The following is a 21,166-nucleotide window of genomic DNA, read 5'->3' as shown; positions in this document are numbered from 1 at the left end:
GCAGTCTATTCCTCTTTTAATACAAGAAAGTACTTTACTAGCTTTAGATATTGCAGCTTGGCATTGCATGCTGTTATTAGGTCTATGATCTACCAGAACCCCCAGATCATTTTCCATTTCTGACTCCCCCAAGTGTATTCCCCTAGAAAGTATGAAGCATGCATGTTGTTAGCTCCCAAGTGCATACTTTTACATTTATCTATATTAAATGCCATTTGCCACTTGGCTGCCCAATCAAACAGAACATCCAGGCCTGTTTGTAGATTATAGACATCCTGTATGGACTTATTTCCATTACATAGTTTGGTGTCATCTGCTAACACAAAAATGGTACTTTTAATCCAAAACTCTATATCATTTATGAAGATGTTAAACAGTAAAGGTCCCAACACTGAACCCTGGGGTACACCACTAATAACCTTAGACCATTCAGAGTATGAATCATTAATTACAACTCTGTGCATGTGATCTTTAAGCCAGTTCTCGATCCATATACAGATTGACTTTTCTAAACCTATCGACCCTAACTTGCATAATAACCGTCTGTGGGGTACAGTGTCAAATGCTTTAGCAAAGTCCAAGTACACTATATCAACTGCTATTCCCATGTCACCTGTTTACTTACTTCCTCATAAAAAGAGAGTAAATATGTTTGACAACTTCTGTATTTCTTGAAGCCATGCTGACTATCACCTATAATATTATTTTCTAGCAGAAACTCCTCTATGTGGCTCTTTATCAAACTCTCTAGGACCTTTCCTACTTTGGATGTTAAACTAACGCGTCTGTAGTTACCTGCTAATGACTTTGCTCCCTTTTTGAAGATAGGAATCACATTGGCCTTACGCCAACCCATCGGTACCTTGCCAGTGACTAGAGAGTCTCTAAAAATTAGAAATAATGGCTTTGAAATAACTTAGCTCAGCTATTTGAGGACACGTGGATGGAATCCATCAGGTCCTGGTGCTTTGTCAAACCTAATTTTTCCCAGCTGTTTCTCAATCATATCAGTTCTGAGCCATTGTGACTCATTTAAGGCAGAGACATTGCTAATATGAATTTGGATTTGAGCTCTGCCATTTTCCTTTGTGTACACAGAGCTAAAAAAATTGTATAGTAAATCTGCCTTTATCCCCAATTACCATTAATATATTTGAGAATTTTTGAGGGGTTTGCCTTACTTTACTTTCCTTTGCCCTTTGTCTTTCATTTTGAAGTTTTGCACATTTTATCTCCTTTTTACATCTTTTGTTATATTCTTTATAGGTTTCAAATGATGAAGGTGATCCTTCAATTTTATATTTTTGGAATGCCCTTTTCTTGTTCCTCATGGCTTTTTATCAGCTGTAAGCCACATAGGTATTAACTTTAGCCTCTTAAATGTATTACCCATTGGAATATATTTTTTAGTTTGCTTTGTAGAACAGACTTGAAACATTCCTATTTCTGTTCTGTGTTCTTTGAGGACAATATTGTCTCCCAGTCCAAGTCACAGAGAGCCACCCTTAATAATGGAAAATTTGCTCTCTTAGAATTAAATGTTTTTATCTTTCCTGTTTTTGCTTCCTGTTTACAGCTTACATTAAATGAAATCATGTTATGGTCACTGCTACCCAGATTCTCTTTTATTTGCACGTTTGTTATAAGCTTTGCATTGTTAAAAAGAAAAGGACCAGCAGAGTATCATTTCTAGTTGGGGCTTCTATAAACTGTACCATAAAATTATCTTGTATTAAATTCACAAATTTCCTCTCTTTTGCTGTTCCTGTGGTGCCATTACTCCAGTCAATGTCAGGGTAGTTGAAATCTCCCATGATTAAAACACTTCCACTTTTTGCTGCTTTTTCTATCTGTGCACTGGGGGGCCTATTGCAGATTGCCAAAAATTAATTTTGTGTTATACAACCCCACATTCAACTCCTCCCATAATGCCCCAACCTCATTGCTTGTTCCAGCTGCAATTTCTTCCTTTACATTCACTTTTAGATCACTTCTCACATACAGACAGACACCACCACCCTTGCGTTTAACTCTGTGTTTACGAAAGAGTATACCCAGGAATATTGACAGCCCAGTCATGCAAAGAACAAATCCAGCATTCAGCAATACCAACTAAGTCATAATTTTCTTCACTCATTAAGGCTTACAACTCCCCCATCTTGTTTGCTAGACTTCTAGCATTGGTGAACAGGCTCTTTAAACCATTGCTGCTTTTACCATCATTGTTTGCCAAATCATTTTGTTTTTCAGTAAAACTAGTACTGCACAATCCAATTTTTGTTTGTAACATGGGAAGATCCTTCCAATTTTCCATTAATCCTCCCCCCAACTATCCGTAATCCGCCCTCCAATAGTGTCTGACCCCTGACTAACCTTTCTGCCACCTTTTTTAACTTTACCACCCCCCTCAGTTCTAGTTTAAATATCCCTCCACCATTACCCTAAATCTTTCCCCTAGCACAGGTTGCACCCCAATGAAAAGTCAGCCCAGTGCTCTATGAACCAAAACCCTTGCCTTCTACACCAGGACTTAAGCCATGCGTTTAGCAGCCTAAGCTCCCTCTGCCTTTCCTGTGTTGCGCATGGCACAGTCAATATTCCAGAGAACAGAGCCTTCAAGGTCCTTTTCTTCAACTTGAAACCTAGTTCCTTAAACTGATTTTTAAGGATCCTCCATCTTCCATTTATATTGTCATTGGTTCCAACGTGGACCAAGACAGCTGGGTCCTGTCCAGCTCCTCCCAGTAATTTGTCCACTCGGTCCACCACATGCCAAACCCTTGCACCAGGGAGACAGCAAACCATTCGGTTGAAGGGGTCCGGGTGACAAACTATTCTATCAGTCCTCCTGATCATAGAATCCCCTATGACTACCAATTGTCTTTTTCTTTCTGCGTTTTCTTCCCCACCACTACTAGATGTGCTGCTCCCTCGGCTGTTAGGGGTAGCAGTAACATCTAGAGTTGCCATCAGTGGGTCTGCCACCCCGCACATCTTCACATAACTTTGCAAACATGTTGGGGTGCTCAAACCCAGGGCTAGCCTTCCTTTTCTGGGTGCCCCTACCACTCCCTCTATATACAATAATCCAACTCCCTACACAGTTTGTGGTTACTATAAGGATTTACCTCCTGTTTTTGTTTTCTAACTCCACTTGAATAAACGTACACTTGTTTCACAAGCCAAACAGTGAGCAAGCTCAAAATGAGTGCCCCAGGAACTTTAATCACCTGTGAAGTCTTGATCACTTCCCCTTCGGAGGTCAGCAAGGAAAAAAAAGCTGTTTAAAACAAAACTGACAGTCAAGCAAACACAACCCAACAATCAAACAGACACAACTCCCAAATGCACAATATGCACAATATCAACCTCCCACAATTACATTGCTATCTTTCTATCTCAGCCTTTCCCACAATAAATAATATAAAGTAGAGATTTATATATGTGAGGAAGTTTCTGGACCCACAGAAAGGCACATGAGAGTTTTAAATTTTTCAGATTATTCTGGGCCTTTTCAAAATAAAAGAAACCACGTTTTCCTGCCTGGAGTGCAATTTAAACAATGTAGTGGTCAAGTTCTTGTCCCTGGATGACTTGCCTGCTAATGCTTGGCACCACAATCTCCAATTCAACACAGCTACCTGGGAAGAACCAGACCAGTCTTAATAATCAAAACCAGTTGAATCATCACCAGTTGACTCTTTTAAAAAAAGGTCACAATCAGGGTGCATGTGTGAAATCAGCACGTTTTTCTCATTCCAATAAAATGCCCCTTCTGCACATGCCTGTGATCAGGCACACACAGAAAGCACAGGCCAAAGCCTCCTGGAGGCTCTGTGCTCCCATTAAGTTTTTACCACCATGGTGGTAACAAATAAGGAGAGAGGCTTCTTTCCCCCTTTTTAAAGAATAAATATTAGCTATCTCTAGGCTGATGTCAATGATGTCTGCAGACACCAAATGGGCACCAGGAAGGTATGCTTCCTCTTTTCCCACCACAATCATTCCAAGGTGAGGTTTCTGATAAATAAAGTAAATAAATACAATTATAATAATGTAACTATTACATGATATACATTACCACTGTTGAAACCTGTGTATCCAAAGCCATTGTGGAATGGGGGGATTTTTTCCCCAGAAACCAGTTTAGCAGTATATATATATATATATATATATATATATATATATATATATTTATATAGCTTAAAGCCAATGCTAAGAAAGCGATAGAGCTCCTATGAATTTTGTATTGCTGTCTGTGTTTGCTGGTAGTGATCCCCTTTTGAAATTTGCCATCAATTTTTTTTCAATCTAATTATTCAATCTTATCCAATCTAAGAAATTTAATATTACCACTTTTCAGTTTGTTTCACTGAATTCTTTAGTTGGCAAGTTGATTGTCAACTACATTGTTGCCATTAAACTTGCTAGTTTGGGCATCTGTGGGTACCTGCTTCAAGTGCAAAAGTATACTTTTAATGTTTTTTATTCAGTCAAAGTTAAACTTATGTTGGGAATACAAGCTTTTGAATGCAGCCTTCAATCTCAGTGCAATAGGTAGGGCTGATTACTAACTGTATACTTACACAATGCATTTCCTGTAGGCATTTGAAATGTTCCCCAGAATTATGAAGCTCATTCCAGGAAGACATCATGACATTTTATCCAACATGGAGAAGCTCCTGCAGTATGTGGAGAGAAGAGTGGAGAAGAACAAAGGAAGTCTGGATCCAAATAACCCAAGAGATTATGTTGATGCTTTCCTAATTAAAATTGAAAAAGTGAATAAGGACTAATAACATAAAAAAATATAATGTATCACATATGTCAGACAGCAGTCCATCAATGTCTATATAAAATTTCAATATTGGTTACAATATGCTTATCATTTAGTGAAAAACCCAAATCTGGATTTTTTTATAGTGTTGGTTGAATTTTTCCAAATTGTTGTCAATGTTTAAGTTGATTCATGTCCATATTTCAATCCCATTAAAGACAATGGCAAAGGTAAATTCAGCTAACCAATCTAGTCAATGGATTAGGGCAGCTGTCATAGTGCGCTCACCAGTTGTATTGAGCTGCCCTTTCATTGACAGATAAAGCAATATTTGCTGAGCCTTACTATACCTGTCTATGACAGGTAAAGTCATTGCCCCTGATTTATGAAAGCTCTCCAAGGCTGGAGAGAATACACTTTCATCAGTGAAGCTGGGAGATCCACCAAACGTCAAAAAAGTCAAACACCAAGCTTAATTATTTATTATCAGTCGCACTAGAGTTTATTATTTAGTGGTAATCTTTTCCCCAGAACTACCTCTACAATGTATATTTAGGTTAGTTTCATCACTAGATATTTCAATTTCTAGTAGATGTTAGTGAACATATTGGATAGAAAGAAATTCATCTCCAAAATTAGGAATATAAAATATAATTTATAAATGTATTTATTTCCTTGGATTTTCTCTAGGAAAGAAATAACCCTCACACTGAATATACCATCATAAACCTGGTGAACAGCACCCTGCAGATCTTCTTTGCTGGAATGGAGACCACAAGCGAAACAATGACCTATGCTCTTCTAATTTTTTTGAAACACCCAGATGTCCTCGGTGTGTATGATAATATAGCCATTCTCCTTATCACATTTAGGTAATGTTAACTTGTTTAATCCATGGGGTGAAAAGACGAGCGCAGTATGTAGGGTATTAGGAACAAAAGAATAAAAAAACCTACTATGGAGGAACAGGATTGGCAGCTTAGGCTGCTTTCCTAAAGGGAAACTACCGTTCCACAAGGAAAATTTACAGTCAGTATTTATATTAAAGGAATTGCCTGCAATAAAAATACTGCCTGTTTGCACATTGTCTTTGTTAAACTATAGAAAAAATGGGAAGCATGCTTACCTGCTTGTTCAATATGGGTATCCAAGGATCCAGGGGAGGTATGTCATCCCAGCCCAGATTTATTTTTACTTTATGGAGGGTTGAATAAATGCAGATGTCATTCTAAGATGACAAGTGGAGAAATGGAAAATATTTTGACCTCCTGATAACTGTCTTTTTGTTACAGACCAACAATGATTTAGGCAATTTAGTACATAAATTATCTAAACAAATATACAAGCGAGGGTGTAAATGTGTGTTTGGTAGATTCTAAAAATGTAGTAGAATTATTATTTTCTCTTTTTTAGCCAAGGTCTGCGAGGAGATTGATTGCGTTATTGGCCGAGACCGAAGCCCTAGTATGAAAGACAGGAGTCAGATGCCATTCACAGATGCTGTGGTCCATGAAATCCAGCGATTCATTGACCTAGTTCCAATGGGTGTGACTCGGAAAACTATAAGAAATGTTGAGTTCAAAGGGTACTATTTACCCAAGGTAAATTTCCTTTACTTATATAGTTTGGAATATTTATTTTATTCTAATTCATTCTATATGAACTATTTAGCAGCATTAAACTCCACTTCAGCAAGTACCTGACCAAGTTTTATAGCAAAAAACACTAGTTAATGTTGCAGCTCTTTCCAAAGGTCATCTGATATTCTGTAAAAATTTTTAGTTTGTTGCATCTTGATCTTGTTTGCTGTCAGTTACCATTGCAAAGAAAGTTGCAATGAAGAAAATCATCCAAGTACCTTATTTTAGAGCACCTTATCCTCTTTAGTACATTCTAAATGTTTATGGTAATTATTTCCAAAGGTCTTGTTCACAGCAAGGCAATGGACCTGACTTATTAAAGCTCTCCATACTGGTAGCCTGTCTTGAGAGAACCTGAGTGTTCAAGCTAATCCGGAAGGATTTCTTAATAATTATTTCCTATTAGTTGGTAAATGCTTTTAGTCCTGGATCAGATCCATTGCAGGCTTGCTGGATCACCAAGGTTCTCCTATGATAGTCTATCTTCTCTAGTATGAGTTGAGAGCTTTAATAAGTAAGACCTCTTTTGTAGTAGCACAGGTGTGCTAAGGCACCATAATAACGTGTTGTTGTTGTTTTCAGGAAAGAGATCTTATGCAGGTATCATCACCACTTTAACTTTTAGCAAGCTAAAGAACATACAGGTAATCCCCAGGTTAAGAACATCTGACATACCGACGCCTCCTAGCTATGAGCAGGGCTTCCCTGCTTGCTCCTGTGCGGACGGAGGCTTGGAGGGGGGAGGTTTGCATGACTTTGCTGATCTGTAACATCTTTAAACTAAAGATAACTAAAGATAAACTAAAGGTAACTCTTTAATGAACAAGACAAGCTCTGCAATTGTTTCAAATGCATTGCATATCAAAGCACAGCTTGCTCTAGAAGTTAATGGATGTCTAGGCTCCATAAAGTTTTTTGTTTTTTTTTGCTTTGTTTGTGATGAACTCTCAGTGACAATTTTATACAGTAACTGACACCACGCTGCCTAATAAAATGATGGGACAAACATCCGTCCTGATTGCATTTATTAAAATAATATACATGTTCCGAATTACATACAAATTCAACTTAAGAACAAATCTACAGCCCTTATTTCATATGTAACCCAGGGACTAACTGTATTACAATGTGAACTACAAGAAAAACCACAAACAAAACAAAATGGTTTTGAATCACTGGTGCTCCCTCATGAACATTTAACACTTTGATGACATTTTATTATGAGATGATGGTTAACTACTTTTGTCTTTACTTTTGTCTTTACTTTTCCAGCACACTAATGTTTTTCCGATGCTCACCACAGCGTTAAAAGACCCTGCCTGTTTTCTGTACCCTAATGAATTCAACCCCAAGAATTTTCTTGATGAAAATGGGCAATTTAAACAAAATGATGGTTTTATGCCCCTTGCTGCAGGTAAGTAAATCATATATATGTATTTTGCACATATATATATATATATATATATATAAATATATATTTTTATATGCAATTTTTTCACACATTTGTACAGAATATAAAAAAATCAAAAAATGGAAGATAAAACCATTGTAAATATTGTAAATTTATGGTAGACATACTTCAGCTTCATGTCTAAGCATTGCGTTGAGGGAGAAGGTGACAGGCTCCCCTATAATGGAACCACTGGCTATTTTGCTGTGGCTGTAATAAATAAAGGAGCTTGCTGAGGATTGCTGGAGAAGAGAGTTTCAGTAGGTCAGGAAGTTACTTTACAGAGACAGAGAAGGATGGATAAAAGACACCAAAGGATGGATGGAAAAAACGCTTTTTCCAGAGAAGTCACCTTTTCAGCAATATATTCAAGTTAACAACAAACAACAAAATATCAATATAACTTTTAAGCTGGGGTCAAGATCCTAACCTATACCCCAGATTATAGCCATCTCTATTAGTTTAGTCAAAATTTATGAAGACAGAAGAAAAAAAGAATGTGTGAGCAGTTGAGACCTTTCAGACCTTACCATAACATGCATCATTCCCAAATGACCCCTAGAAGACAGTTGTTCCCAATTTGTTTTTCATTAACATCTCAAACTAGAAACTACGTTTTTCACAGGGGTTCCAAAAAGGAACTAAACTTATATACCAAACAAACATTTATTTAAAAAAACTTTTTGCACTTTCCAAATGCCCACCAGAGTTTTTTGAGCTAAACTTTTCTTTAGGATGTTACTCTTTCTGTAGTTAATACCATAACCAGCCTAGTGACATGGTTAGGCTCTGTGCTACATATTTATTACAACTTTATCAGGTGCACCACATAGCTTTGATTCTAACCACACTAGACCTAAATGAAAAAAAAAAGAAAAGGGAAAACAAGCTATTTTTTAATTGTATTTCAATAATTAATTTTAACTGTCTTTACTTTGCACAGGGAAGAGAAATTGTTTGGGAAAAGCCCTGGCCAAAATAGAAATCTTCCTTCTAACAGTCACAATCTTGCAGAACTTTGCCTTGAAGCCTGAAATCCCTATGGAGGATTTAGATCTCAGTCCTGATGTATCTGGATTTGGAAATCTAGCTAAGCCATACAAGATGGCGTTCATTTTTCGCTAGCAATTAAAGCTGTACTTCAGTCTTACCTTTTTACTCACACATTTATAGAGGGTACTCTCCTTTCATATGAATAGTCCCTGTATAGTATACACCTTGTCTTTCGACACTACAGTAGGCATCTTGAGCAGGCAGGCTGCATGTAAAAGTGCCCACTCCTCTATTCATGAGAGCCAATAGAAGTACTACCCACTGGGTACCCATGCAACAGGCTTGATGTGTTGCTCATTGGTATGGTACACAGGAAGTAGTGTTCTCATTGTTTAGTAGTTGTGAGGGGCAGAAATGCCCAACGTTTTTACCCAACGTTTAACTTAGCAACATACATATTTCAATAATATAGTCTACAACTTTTGTAACCCAAATGTTGGATGTTTGAAGATCCTAATTCACATGTTTAGGGCCCTGCCCATTAATCAGAGTGACTTTTCACTAACTCATTTGGTCTCTTCTACCTGGTTTTATGGCGCTTTGATATATGTGTTTGAGACCTGTAATCCAGGGGGAGCAATAACTGCAAGTAAGCAGTAGTGACTTTTTAATGCTCTGAATAAATCACCACTTGTATGTGCATTTTTATTCTGTTTATATTATTAAATTGCTGCCATATGAAATAGTAGGGTGTCTGCTCACTCTAGTCCTGTAGGCTGCCTCTGCAAAATCCTCCCCTAGAGGTAATATTCTACTCTATAATTTTATCTATTCTACATAGTTGCTCACTAACCACTTCATGTAATCATTATTAAGAATATATTTCACATCTGTCCTTTTCTTAGGCTAAGTACACATGTGCAGTAATTGTTGTTGGAATTATCTGTCTGCACCATACATCTTTTTTTTCTCATTCATTTTCAGATACCTCCACAACCTCAGTCTCCACTCATACACATTCTTCTTCTGTCCTCCACTATAATCACCTTTTCATGTGCACTAATTGTTGTTCAAAAGGATCTTTCATGATCCTATCCAACAACTAGCAACTGTACGATGCATGAACAAGTGCTGTACATACAGCACTGTTTTGCTCTATGGAGAGGGGAGAACGACGGAGCGGCACCTCACTGCACTCTCTCCTTCTTCACGTCCATTAAGATCATTTAACATCCCTCGTCCTTGGATCCACCAGGACGGTCGTTTGGACGATGGATGACAAGTGCTGTACACACGCCAGATTTTGTCCGATATCGCCCCTGGGCCGATTATCCGGTGACACCACAAAATTTTAGTTTACGTCCTTATCATATGCTATCTTGAATACTCTAACATCCTTTCTGGTGTGGTCTATCAACTAACAGACCTCTTCAATTTATTTGGAAGTTTGTTAATTGACTCATCCACCTTTCTTCTCATTACTCTCCACTGCCCTGTAACAGGTGAGGCTTTCTGGTGCTACCACTGGAGAGCCACCCAAGATTTCTTTTTAACAAATAAATAACAAAATAAATACAAAAACATGGAATACTGAGTACACTGAGTATTGTGGATGTACAGGTGGATTTGTGTACACTGTGTAGCCTATGCCCTTGTGATCTTCTTGTGTCCTCCTTGCCACACTTGTTGGGATGGAAGTGATATGGGCCCTTCCTGAGTATAATCGAGTTATGTGATCTTGCTGTTGGAACTGTTGCTTGTTTTGAACCAATTGTATGCATCTAATAAAGATAAGTACTATCTTTTAATTAAGCTGTGCCTGGGTGTTTTGTGTCATCTTTAACCCTTCCTTGTAATCCAACAAATACTTCCACCTTCTTACATGCCCATTCTTCACTGGCTTCCAATCATCATTCAAACTAATAAAGTTCTCAATTATCTGTCTGCATCATACATCTCTTATTTATTTTCAGATACCTTCCCAACTCCACTCATACACTCATACACATTCATGTCCTGTTCATGTCCCGGAGTCGAGTGCTAATATACTCACCTTCACTTGCCAGCCCAATTCCTGCCTTGAGAAATGAGCAATAGGGGTCAAGAATCCGCCAATTAAGGCAATTATTTTGCAGCTGCGCTGTCAACAGTGAGGTCATAGCAATCAATTAGCGCACACCTGTTTCCTGTTCTGTGCGCATCTACAGTCCATTACAGGTCAATCTGAATCTTTAATGCTTCATCTTCTTTTAGGTAAGTGCTAGATTTTTATTTTACATTATACTCATTCATAAAATTGATTCATACTTTTTGGTTTGCTTTGCAACACTGCAAACTAATTTAGATCAGGCTGTATATATAATACTTTGCACTTCATAATATGTCATCACACATTAGTATGAATTTAAAAAAAATGTCACCAAGCATTTGTGATCTAATTAAAAATTCATTGTAGATTGGCATGATAGAATCAAGTATTTGAAAAAGGATTGTTTCCAAAGATGTGTTAATATCAAGAAATATTTAGTGATTTCACTTGTGTGTGTATATCAACATACATTTAACCACATGGGCGTTTCACCAATGTCTGGATTTCTGTACCAAAAGCGGTACACTGTTTTTCATTAAAATGTTTTTTTTTTTAAATTGTAGACCTGTAACTTACAGAAAAATGTCCGAACAAGGGTCTAGTAGATATCCTGAACATATTAAAGTTTGAAACACACAATCATGTAAAAAAAATTTACTTTATTAATAAAATTAAATAAAAACACATCAGCACATCAAACAAATCAGCCTAACCAACCGGGCGTTTCACTGATGTCTAGATTTCTGTACCAAAAGCGGTACAAATAAAAAAAATACTTTTAATAAAAATAAATAAAAAACACAAAAAAGTTGCTTAAACAAGAATACATAAATAAATCAAAAATACTGAAAATGCAATAATTCGGTATACTGTATAGTAATATATTTTTCTAAAACACCTCCCTAGTCTGGTAAATTTTTAAACAGAGTCCAACATCACATACCTAAAGACAAAACCACATAAATATATTTTGTATGATTTTGTATTGGATTGGATACAGGACGACGGGCGCATGCACTGACATCAATCTAATTCTTTCCGAACTTCCGTATTTCCATACAAAAAGTGTTAAATTTCCAAAGTGCAAATTTTTTGCATGGAAATTTATTTTAGATTGTAGGCTATAATTCACTGAATTACTCAATAATTTCTTATAATTCACCAAATTACCGCATACCTCACCAAAATATGTCCAAAATTTTATAAATTTGAAAATACATTTTTTTTCATAAAACATAAAAAAATAATCTTTAAAAGAAAAAAATCTTTAAAAAAATACTGTATAATGTAATGTACCTGTACAGTAGCTTATATAATATATATATATATAATACAATCATATATATATTATATAAAGATTTCTTTGTATTGGACTCAATACAGCTTTTTTTGTATTGAGTTCAATGCAAAGTGTTTTAGATTTCCCGCCCCGCCTCCCACCCGCACCAACGCATGCAGCGACGTCGTCGCCCGGAGATCGTCACTGCACAAGCCAGGAGAAGACTGAAGACAGAAGATGTGTCCGGAAGAGCTGCGGGAACAAAGTAAGTATTTTTTTTCAGTTGTATTCCGATTGTCATACAACGTTGTTGCATGCGTCACGCATGTTTATATTTTTAGCTACTCTGACCTTAGTTCGGGGTAAACGATAGTAGCAAGTTTACTTACCCTGAACCAAGGTCACTCGGGTGGTTAAACAAGAATGCATAAATTAATAAAAAATGCTGAAAATGCAATAATTTGGTATCCTGTATAGTAATATATTTTTCAAAAACACCTCCCTAGTGTGGTAAATTTTAAAACAGAGTCCGTCACATACCTATAGACAAAACCACATAAATATATTTTGTATTATTTTGTATTGGATTAGATACAGGACTTTGTATTGAATCCAATACAAAATATTTGAATTTCCAGCTATGCCCCCTCTCTACAGGCGTATGCATTGACATCATCAGGAATCGTCGAGGGACGCGCACATGAACGCCATTACATTTTTTGCATGGAAATTTATTCTAGATTGTAGGCTATAATTCTTAGGCATGACTCACCGAAATATGTCCAAAATTAATTAAATGCAATAATAAACTTTAAAAAAATTTTTTTTTTATAAAACATTATAAAAAAAAATCTTAAAATCTTTTAAAACAAAATAGTGTATAATGTAATGTAACTGTACAGTAGCTTATATTATATACATAATACAATTATATATATAATATATAAAAAGATTTCTTTGTATTGGACTCAATACAGCTTTTTTGTATTGAGTTCAATACAAAGTGATCTGAATTTCCCGCCCCGCCTATACCGACGCTTGCAGCGACGTCATCGGGAAACCCCAGAGATCATCACTGCAAACGCTGGGAGAAGACAGAAGAGGACAGACGTCTCCAGAGGAGCTGCGCGGACAGGGTGAGTGTTTTTTTTTTTTTCAGTTGTAATCCGATTGTCATACAATGTTGTATGACAATCGGATTGCACTGTAGCACATGTTTATGTTTTTAGCTACCCCGCGGCTGGTTTGGGGTAACCAATAGTAGCAAGTTTTCTTACCCTGAACCAGGCTTGGGCTAACCGCCCAGGTGGTTTTATGCATATAAATATATACACATTTTTAATATTACTATTTAACTGGACTGGTTTGTGTGTATGTGTGTGTGTGTGTGTGGGGGGGGGGAGGTCAAGTAAGTTTGCTTGGATGGTATGCATTGATGTGATCTTTTAATCCTCATTATTGTTAGTTTCATCTTTTGCTGCAATGTTTTTGTGCCTGGTTTGTAGTGACAGTTTCTGTCCACAAATATTCATTACAAATGTATGCGTGGTTTCCACTCCAAACTGCTACTTGACCCCCCTCATTGCCATTTTCCCATTCTCAGAGTCACATTGTCACATATTGGTATTTGAATTTATTATGTACATATTTCTTGTATGAATCGTCCATTGTCATAGTTTTTATTTCTTAGTTTTTTTTTTAATTTTTTAAGTTTTAATTTTCTTAGTCTGACATTTGCACTCATGTTGATTTGCTGCCACACAACTCCACACAACTTCTTTTGTAGTTGTGTTATAGGTTTCTTGTCATTGTGCTGTGCTGCCTGATCTTAGCACTATTGTATTCAAACACACTTTCACTTGCTGTACAAACAGTTGGTCAATTAGTTGTCTAGCTGAGTGGCATACTCATTCTTACACACCTGATGGTGATGGAAGGAGGTCCAGGTTACCAAGCACAACATCAAACCACAATGATTGACAAGCTCACAAGCAGGGTCAAGCACTCTTAAATACCAGATAGTATGCTTTATTTATGTGTTTACATGATTTGTACTAGTATTTTAGGAAGGGAGTCCTTTCAAACCACGTCACCCTTAATTTGTGCACTGAGCCAGTATACAGTTTCCTGGGTGTTTCTAAAGGTTTAAATGCCATTTTAGAGCTTGGCCCACTATATAGTCACTTCCTCACATCAGCTTGGGAATAGAGGAACATAAAGGTGGATTTCTCCTTTAACCGGAAGCAATATCATCCACGAATGTACAGTAGTCTGTGATCTGACATTCCAGAGGCTTGGCAGCACAGCAGAGGGATGTTATCGCCCTGTAAAGAAATAGATTACATTATTAGGATGTGTTAATCATGCTTTAGTTGTAACTACATGCTACTGGATTGTATTTTTCATGCTTTTCTGGCTACATGCTTGCCCAAATCTGCAGCAATGCTTGCCCAAATCTGCACAAAATTGCACTCTGCCCCAGTTTGGCAATGTGTTTTTGTAAAGTGTCACATAAAGGTCCAGCTCTTACACAAAAACGTCTGCTATTTAATTTCGTGAATGATTAAAGTGTGCTTGCTATGACTTAAACTCCTAGGTTGGTTTAATGCATGCATTGTAAACAAATGTAAATACTCACGCGTAAAGATATTTTCCTCTCGAATGTCCCAGGTATCACCATGGTGCAGGCACAGGGTATGCAGGACACAGCATGCCATGATTACACAGGCAGCTTTCCAGGGTGCCTAGAGGATTTCACCACCAGGCTACGCCAAGCACAGAAACCATGGCTTTAGCAGCCCCATGGGGTGCTCCACAAACCACATAGCAAGGAGCAAGTGTCCCCCACTTGAATCAACATTTTTTGGTTTATGTACCTCACTATTCCCAATAAATTGGAGTTCTTGGAGTGTAGGTATAAATTTAGGGGTAACACCCCATTTCTAGGTAAGAGGTCCTGGGGGCATAAATGGGCCTTTTCACTTTTGGCCTCCTAGATGCACTTGGCTTTTTAAACAGCAACAACCTCCAAGCAATGTTGTTTAGTAGTAGCTAGTAGGATCTTCGTGTACCCTCAACATTTAAAGTTGTTACAAACAAGGGTTTAGGACATCTGAAAAAATATGAGACGCAGCCTTAACACATATTAAAATGTACAGACATGCATGCATGATGCTTAAAATACAATTAAATGTACAGACATGCATGATCAATAAACACACATTTAAATGCACATGCATGTACGCTTATACATGTATGCTTATGCAACTAAAAAGAACCCCCCCTAAAAAAAAAAAAAATTACCTTACCTGAATGATAAAGCGCAGGTCCCGCTCTGCAAACAACAGCCGTGGCATGATAATGCAGATATGAAACTTCTGGATTTACTTTAGCCTACTGCAAAACGTGCATACGCTACGCATTTTCACATATTCCTATGGTATACATATTAATACCCGCATGTAACCAATTCTTTTAGCACAAAAGTATTTCATATTAATATAATTTTTTTTTTCTTTTTGGAATTATGGACTAACTTGCTGGTTTGTACACTTTGCACGAAACATATCTTCTTTCTTTTTCAGCCTTTAAGGGTGTTAATGCAGGTTTGAATAGCATTTTAGATCTTGGCCTATATAAATATTGACTCACCTCAGCTTGTCAGTGGAAGCACATAGGGGATTCCTTCTTTTACCAGAAGCAATATCCATGAATGTTGCTTGGAGCCAAGACCATAACATCAGAAATTATAGGAAGAAATAGGCAAATTAGTTCAAAAATGGCCCAACAAATATTGCATTCCAAAAATACTTACAAAACCAATATGCAATTTTGACCTATCAAGGGTGGAAAACTGTGTTATTCATCATGCATGTCAAACATTGAAAGGTGGTAATATAGACATATTATTGAAATTAAACAATATGGCCACAAACACAATAACATAGCATTAACATTGACATTGACATCTTAATAGCCAAATGGACATTGAAACATTCAAATTGAAAAAACAATAGCAGCTATTGTGCTAAATGGTAGGCAAAGTATCAAATGCAGCAACATAGATTAGGCCAACAACATTAAGACAAAGTTAAAAATCAAGTTAGACAACACCCTTATATATGCTCATCATTATGCGCATAGGTGCTAAAAATTAACATGCAATTGGGCATGTGCAGTCAGTGAACTTTGGCTGTTTGTTTTTTTTCCGGTTTGACATTCCATCATGTTAAGGGAGCAAAATCCTGAAACAGAGAGGTTCATGAAAGTTTACCGTACGGTTTCCAAACACCTGGGATGCTACAGGTCTATTTATGATGATAAAAAAGGTCTGTGCAAACTTTCTTTGCCAGACCACTGGAGTAGGTTTCTCGATGTCCCCCCACTCTGACTGACATATTTTGGTTGAAAACACTAAAGTGTTTGTTACAAGGTTGATTTACTGGACATAAATAATGGGTAATTTTTTATCAGTTCCACCATTGCTTGCAGGTGATTAACACCAAGTTCCCAAAGCTAAGTGAATACAAAGTAAAAGGTAATGGTATTGTCTTTTCTCTAACCACTGAGGTAAAAAGTTATTAAGGCATTAGAGATGTGTTGGCTAAAACCACGGACTACGGTCACACTCTACTCTAAGCTGTGAATGAGTCATTGGAATTACTGTGAATTATTGCTGTGGTCACAACCTTTTTTGACAGACGGACCAATAATTTTAATGGCTCCATGCCAAGGAGCTGGGTGTCATTCAAAGGGGAAGAAACTTCCCCCATAGTGACATCATGATGCCAGAACCCACCCACTCACAGTTCGTGTTCCGTGTTCAGAGACAAAACCGAATCACTTCCCTGAGCCTTATACATATGGGAGACGTGGTCTCTGGCTCTGGCCGGTGCACCACCCCAGAGGGGCCCTTTACCTATCCCTGCTCAATGGTGCTTCGTCCATGGCCACAGCCTCTCGCTTGGAGACCGCTGAGTTATTGGAATACATAATGAAATTGGTATTTTGGAAAGAAAGTAATTGTTGGGCAAAATTTATGCATATAAAAGATTAGATACCTTTTAAAAAAAAATCTTTTTTGTGTTTGTTATGTGTCTGTTTTACTATCTTGCCTACTCTTATACCTAAAAGAAAACATATAAAGAATTTGACACAGAAAATACTGTTCATATTGTCCTTCTGAAAAAGCCTTTGGGGGAAACACATCAAGGACAAAAAGATTGAATATTGTGAAATATTGATTTAAACATTTATTGAGATATGGGTGTTTCTAAATTTGACTTTTTTTAATAAGGCAATACAATAAATGATATGTTTTTTAATTATTTTAAGGCACCTAAAAAATCCTGATTACACACAAAATTGAATCCCAAACCTTCCTTGGTGCCCATTTCAAGAAATTGACTTCAGCAGAAGAATCAGACACTGACTCTCAAATACCATTGCCATCTTCCCCAACAGGTCCATTATCTTCTACTAAGATCATGTAAGGCTGTATTGTACTTGAAAATAGTTTAGCATTTCCATATACAGAAAGGTAAAAAAAAAAGTTAAGACATACATCTGTCCAAGGTGCAATGACAGAATTCCCTGCAGTTTAAAATCCTTCCCAGGGCAGCCAGGGACAGCTGTCATTAACTCCCCTATTGAGTGATTGGCAGAATGAATGTAATCAATGATTATGTGAATTCTATTAGCATTATTTAAATTTGTTCAGCCAGTTACACAAGAGAACATCTGTCTAAAACTGCCCTGTCTAAATAAAATGGGCCTGATTTTTTAAAACTCTCCGAAGCTAACCAAGATACACTTTCATCAGTGATGGTGGGTGATTCATTTTGTCTGACTTATCAAGCAAATGCACGGAAGCTCGCCAGGCGCATATTTGATCCTCTGGGCATGGCGTATTGCCATTATGCAATGACGAGTGCTGGTGCATTGATAGATAAACAGTGGCTGAGAATTGACCAATTAAAGTGATTAATTTTCAGCCACACAATTGAGGTGGGTCTGGTAAGCTCATTCAATGGGGATGTCATAGCAATCAATTAGCACACACCTGGTCCCTACAGTTCTGTATCCAGCTACAGTCCATTACAGGACAGTTTAATTCTTTAGTGTTTGATCTTTTTTTTTGGTACGTGCGTAAGTGTTATGTTACACTATACTAATTCCGAAAATTGGTTCATTTATAGTTTTATTTGCTGCAGTTGTTGTTTTAATACTTTTTTTGGATTGGTTGCAACACTGCAAACTAATTCATATCAAGCTGTATATATAATAATTAGCATTCTATATTATGTCATCTCATCACACAATAATATGAATGCTAATTAAAAAAAAAATGTTCCAAAACATTTTGGATCTGCTTCAAATTTCATTATAGTTTGGCTTTATATAAATTAAATATTTGAAAAAACTATTGTTTCAAAATATGTTATAATACATGTATGAAGGTACATACAGTAATTTCACTTGTGTGTGTATGTAAAAATAGATTTAAATGTATGTAAATACATATGTCTTTTATTTTTTACTATTTTAACTGGACTGGTTTGTAGGGGTGGGGGGTAATAAAAGAAGTTTGCTTGTATGGTATGCATTGATGTCACTTTTTGTAATCTTCATTATTGTTAGCTTCATCTTTTGGGGGGTAATAAAAGAAGTTTGCTTGTATGGTATGCATTGATGTCACTTTTTGTAATCTTCATTATTGTTAGCTTCATCTTTTGCTGCAATGTTTCTGTGTCTGTTTTAAAATGTTGGTCTCTATTGGTTTCTTACAATGGCTCTAATTCATCAAGCAAAATCGGGCGCTCGCTCGCGCATTCGTATTTGCGACCTGAAATCGTAAGCCATCGTGCAATTCAGCAACTGAATGAGCTTGCGACTGGAGCCGCGCATCTTCGGCAGCTTTACACTGGCGAGCTTGCATTAAAAGTCACTGTTCCCCTAAAAAATCATTCTTTCTAATAGCACACATATTTACCCTTAGCCCTAAAAAAAAATGTTTGCGCTGTTTAAATGTTTTAAACATTTATGTGCGCTAAGAAAAAAGCAAATTTTTAATCACTTATTTTTTTCATGTTAGGCAAGAGTTAACCGAATTCAACTCCTCTCCATAGGCGCCTATATAAAAGCTTCCGATGCCTGATCAGAGAAGCCGCTTGCGGGTAAATCCCACGACTATCTTGTGAATGACCGCGCCCGAAGCCATCGGACTAGATTTTCTCACAAGTCACAAGCACACACACATTCTTTTATTTGCTTCTTATGTATATGGTGTGTATATATATATATTTATTTATAATTATTGTAGGATATAAATATATATATATATATATATATATATATATATATATAGCAATTTCGCGACCCCTATTGCTCATTATTATCAAGGCAGGAATCCGGCTGGCAGTGAGGGGGCGAGTGTACGAGTGCACTCGACTCCGGACCGCGGGAAACCGGCTCGCTGGAAGCGCGAAAGTATGCGCAACCAGCGAGCGCGGATTTCATTGATAATTTAGGCCCATTGTGTGGATGACTGGTTACACCTCCTGCTCTTACTGCTGCCGCCTGCCCACTGCCCAGTACCCAGCTCTAGATGCCAGACTACACTCAAGCTCAACACAGTCTTCTTTCCCCACTGATTCTGGCAAGCCCATTCCTTTCATGTGGTTTCTCTACATAGTAGGTAGGGACAGATTGGAATCTCGTTCATCCATTCATTTCCCCAATAACTACAGCTTCAACACTGTCCATATAGGTGATGGCCTCAACCTCAAATGCCCTCCTTGCTCTGTCTCAGGGCCCCCCGCCTCCTCCCCATGCTGTTACTGCTGCCACCTGTCCAGTACCCAGCTCTAGATGCCAGTTACTAGTAGCCAGGGAGATGAGGTCATCCAGGGAGGAGGGAACGTCCCGGGCTGGCCAATTCATCTTTAATTCTCCCACAAAGTGGCCACAAGTGCCTCATTATTTCAGCCGAGTCTCGAGGCTAACGTACAGATCTGGACTGCGTACCGGCCCACAGGTTGCTTTCCTTGATGCAACCGCAGCAGGGAGGATGTGGCAGAAGCGGTGCAACCAGGCTCATCAAACACCTTGCTTTCCTAGGTCTCTAGGAAAGCTTGTAGATCCATTATAATTACTTTGGCTCAGTCAGAGGCAAATTGGTGAGGTAAAAGTTCAAAATGAAGTGTACATTGATTTATGAACCCCCGGCAGTGCTTAGGGTCACAAATGAAACATGGAGGAGCTGCAAGATGTGGTCCAGAACCTAGTACATAGGAAGGAGGCGGGGCAGGAACTGAATTAGTTGGAGCAGAGTAGCTTGATGGCGCTGGGTTGGCAGATGTCAAATCATTTAGGCGCATATTCACATTGCCTAGATAGGACAAAATTTGATCCTCACGCTCACGCTGCTGAGCCAACTCCTGGCATAACTCAATGGTACTGGGAAGGTTCGGATCAGCGGAGTCCATGGCCTGAGCAAACTGTAATGCATGCAGGTGTGGACCCACTGTGCCACTGACTGGGTATGCTCCAGAGGGGCTTAACTAAGCCGCTACCAGGTCTTCACTAGAGCCTCTGATGGTGAGGATAGGCTTTGGTCGCAGGGTAGCTGCCAGGTGCCAATCCAGAGCAATCCCCCCGTCAGTAGAAGAGAGGCTCCAGCTGACCACAGGAGTCAGGGTACTCGGTGCAAGCATCGAGGGGCTTGCGTGGCCAAGAAGGTATAGGAGAGGTAGTAATTAAACAAAGTCCATGAACAAGATCCGAGGTCAAAGTCAGGCGGCAGTCAGGCAGAAGTCCATATACAAAATCCGAGGTCAGAGTCAGGCAGCAAACAGGCAAAGTCCAAGGGTTAGATAAACAAGATCCGGTACACAGAAAGGCAGACAGGAGAAGCACCTTTGCACTTTGCGTTAGGAAA

The 21,166-nt window shown here is 37.9% G+C and overlaps 1 protein-coding gene across 4 annotated transcripts in view; it reads left to right on the top strand.

The window, feature by feature from the left end:
* LOC140343376 (cytochrome P450 2G1-like) overlaps positions 1-10,668 on the top strand; it is a 19,016-nt gene extending 8,348 nt beyond the window's left edge. For all 4 annotated transcript variants that reach the window (XM_072430031.1, XM_072430030.1, XM_072430029.1 and 1 more), the window contains 5 exons: positions 4,605-4,781; positions 5,468-5,609; positions 6,191-6,378; positions 7,690-7,831; positions 8,811-10,668. In XM_072430031.1, the coding sequence (XP_072286132.1) occupies positions 4,605-4,781; positions 5,468-5,609; positions 6,191-6,378; positions 7,690-7,831; positions 8,811-8,992 (831 nt within the window). In that variant the 3' untranslated portion in view covers positions 8,993-10,668. The remainder of the gene's footprint in view (positions 1-4,604; positions 4,782-5,467; positions 5,610-6,190; positions 6,379-7,689; positions 7,832-8,810) is intronic.
* Positions 10,669-21,166: the final 10,498 nt, after the last annotated feature.

The sequence above is a fragment of the Pyxicephalus adspersus genome, chromosome Z (assembly GCF_032062135.1).
Source record: "Pyxicephalus adspersus chromosome Z, UCB_Pads_2.0, whole genome shotgun sequence".
Taxonomy (NCBI): Eukaryota; Metazoa; Chordata; class Amphibia; order Anura; family Pyxicephalidae; genus Pyxicephalus; species Pyxicephalus adspersus.
The sequence above is the reverse complement of the archived record's forward strand: the minus strand, read 5'-3'. Positions and strand labels throughout refer to the sequence as shown.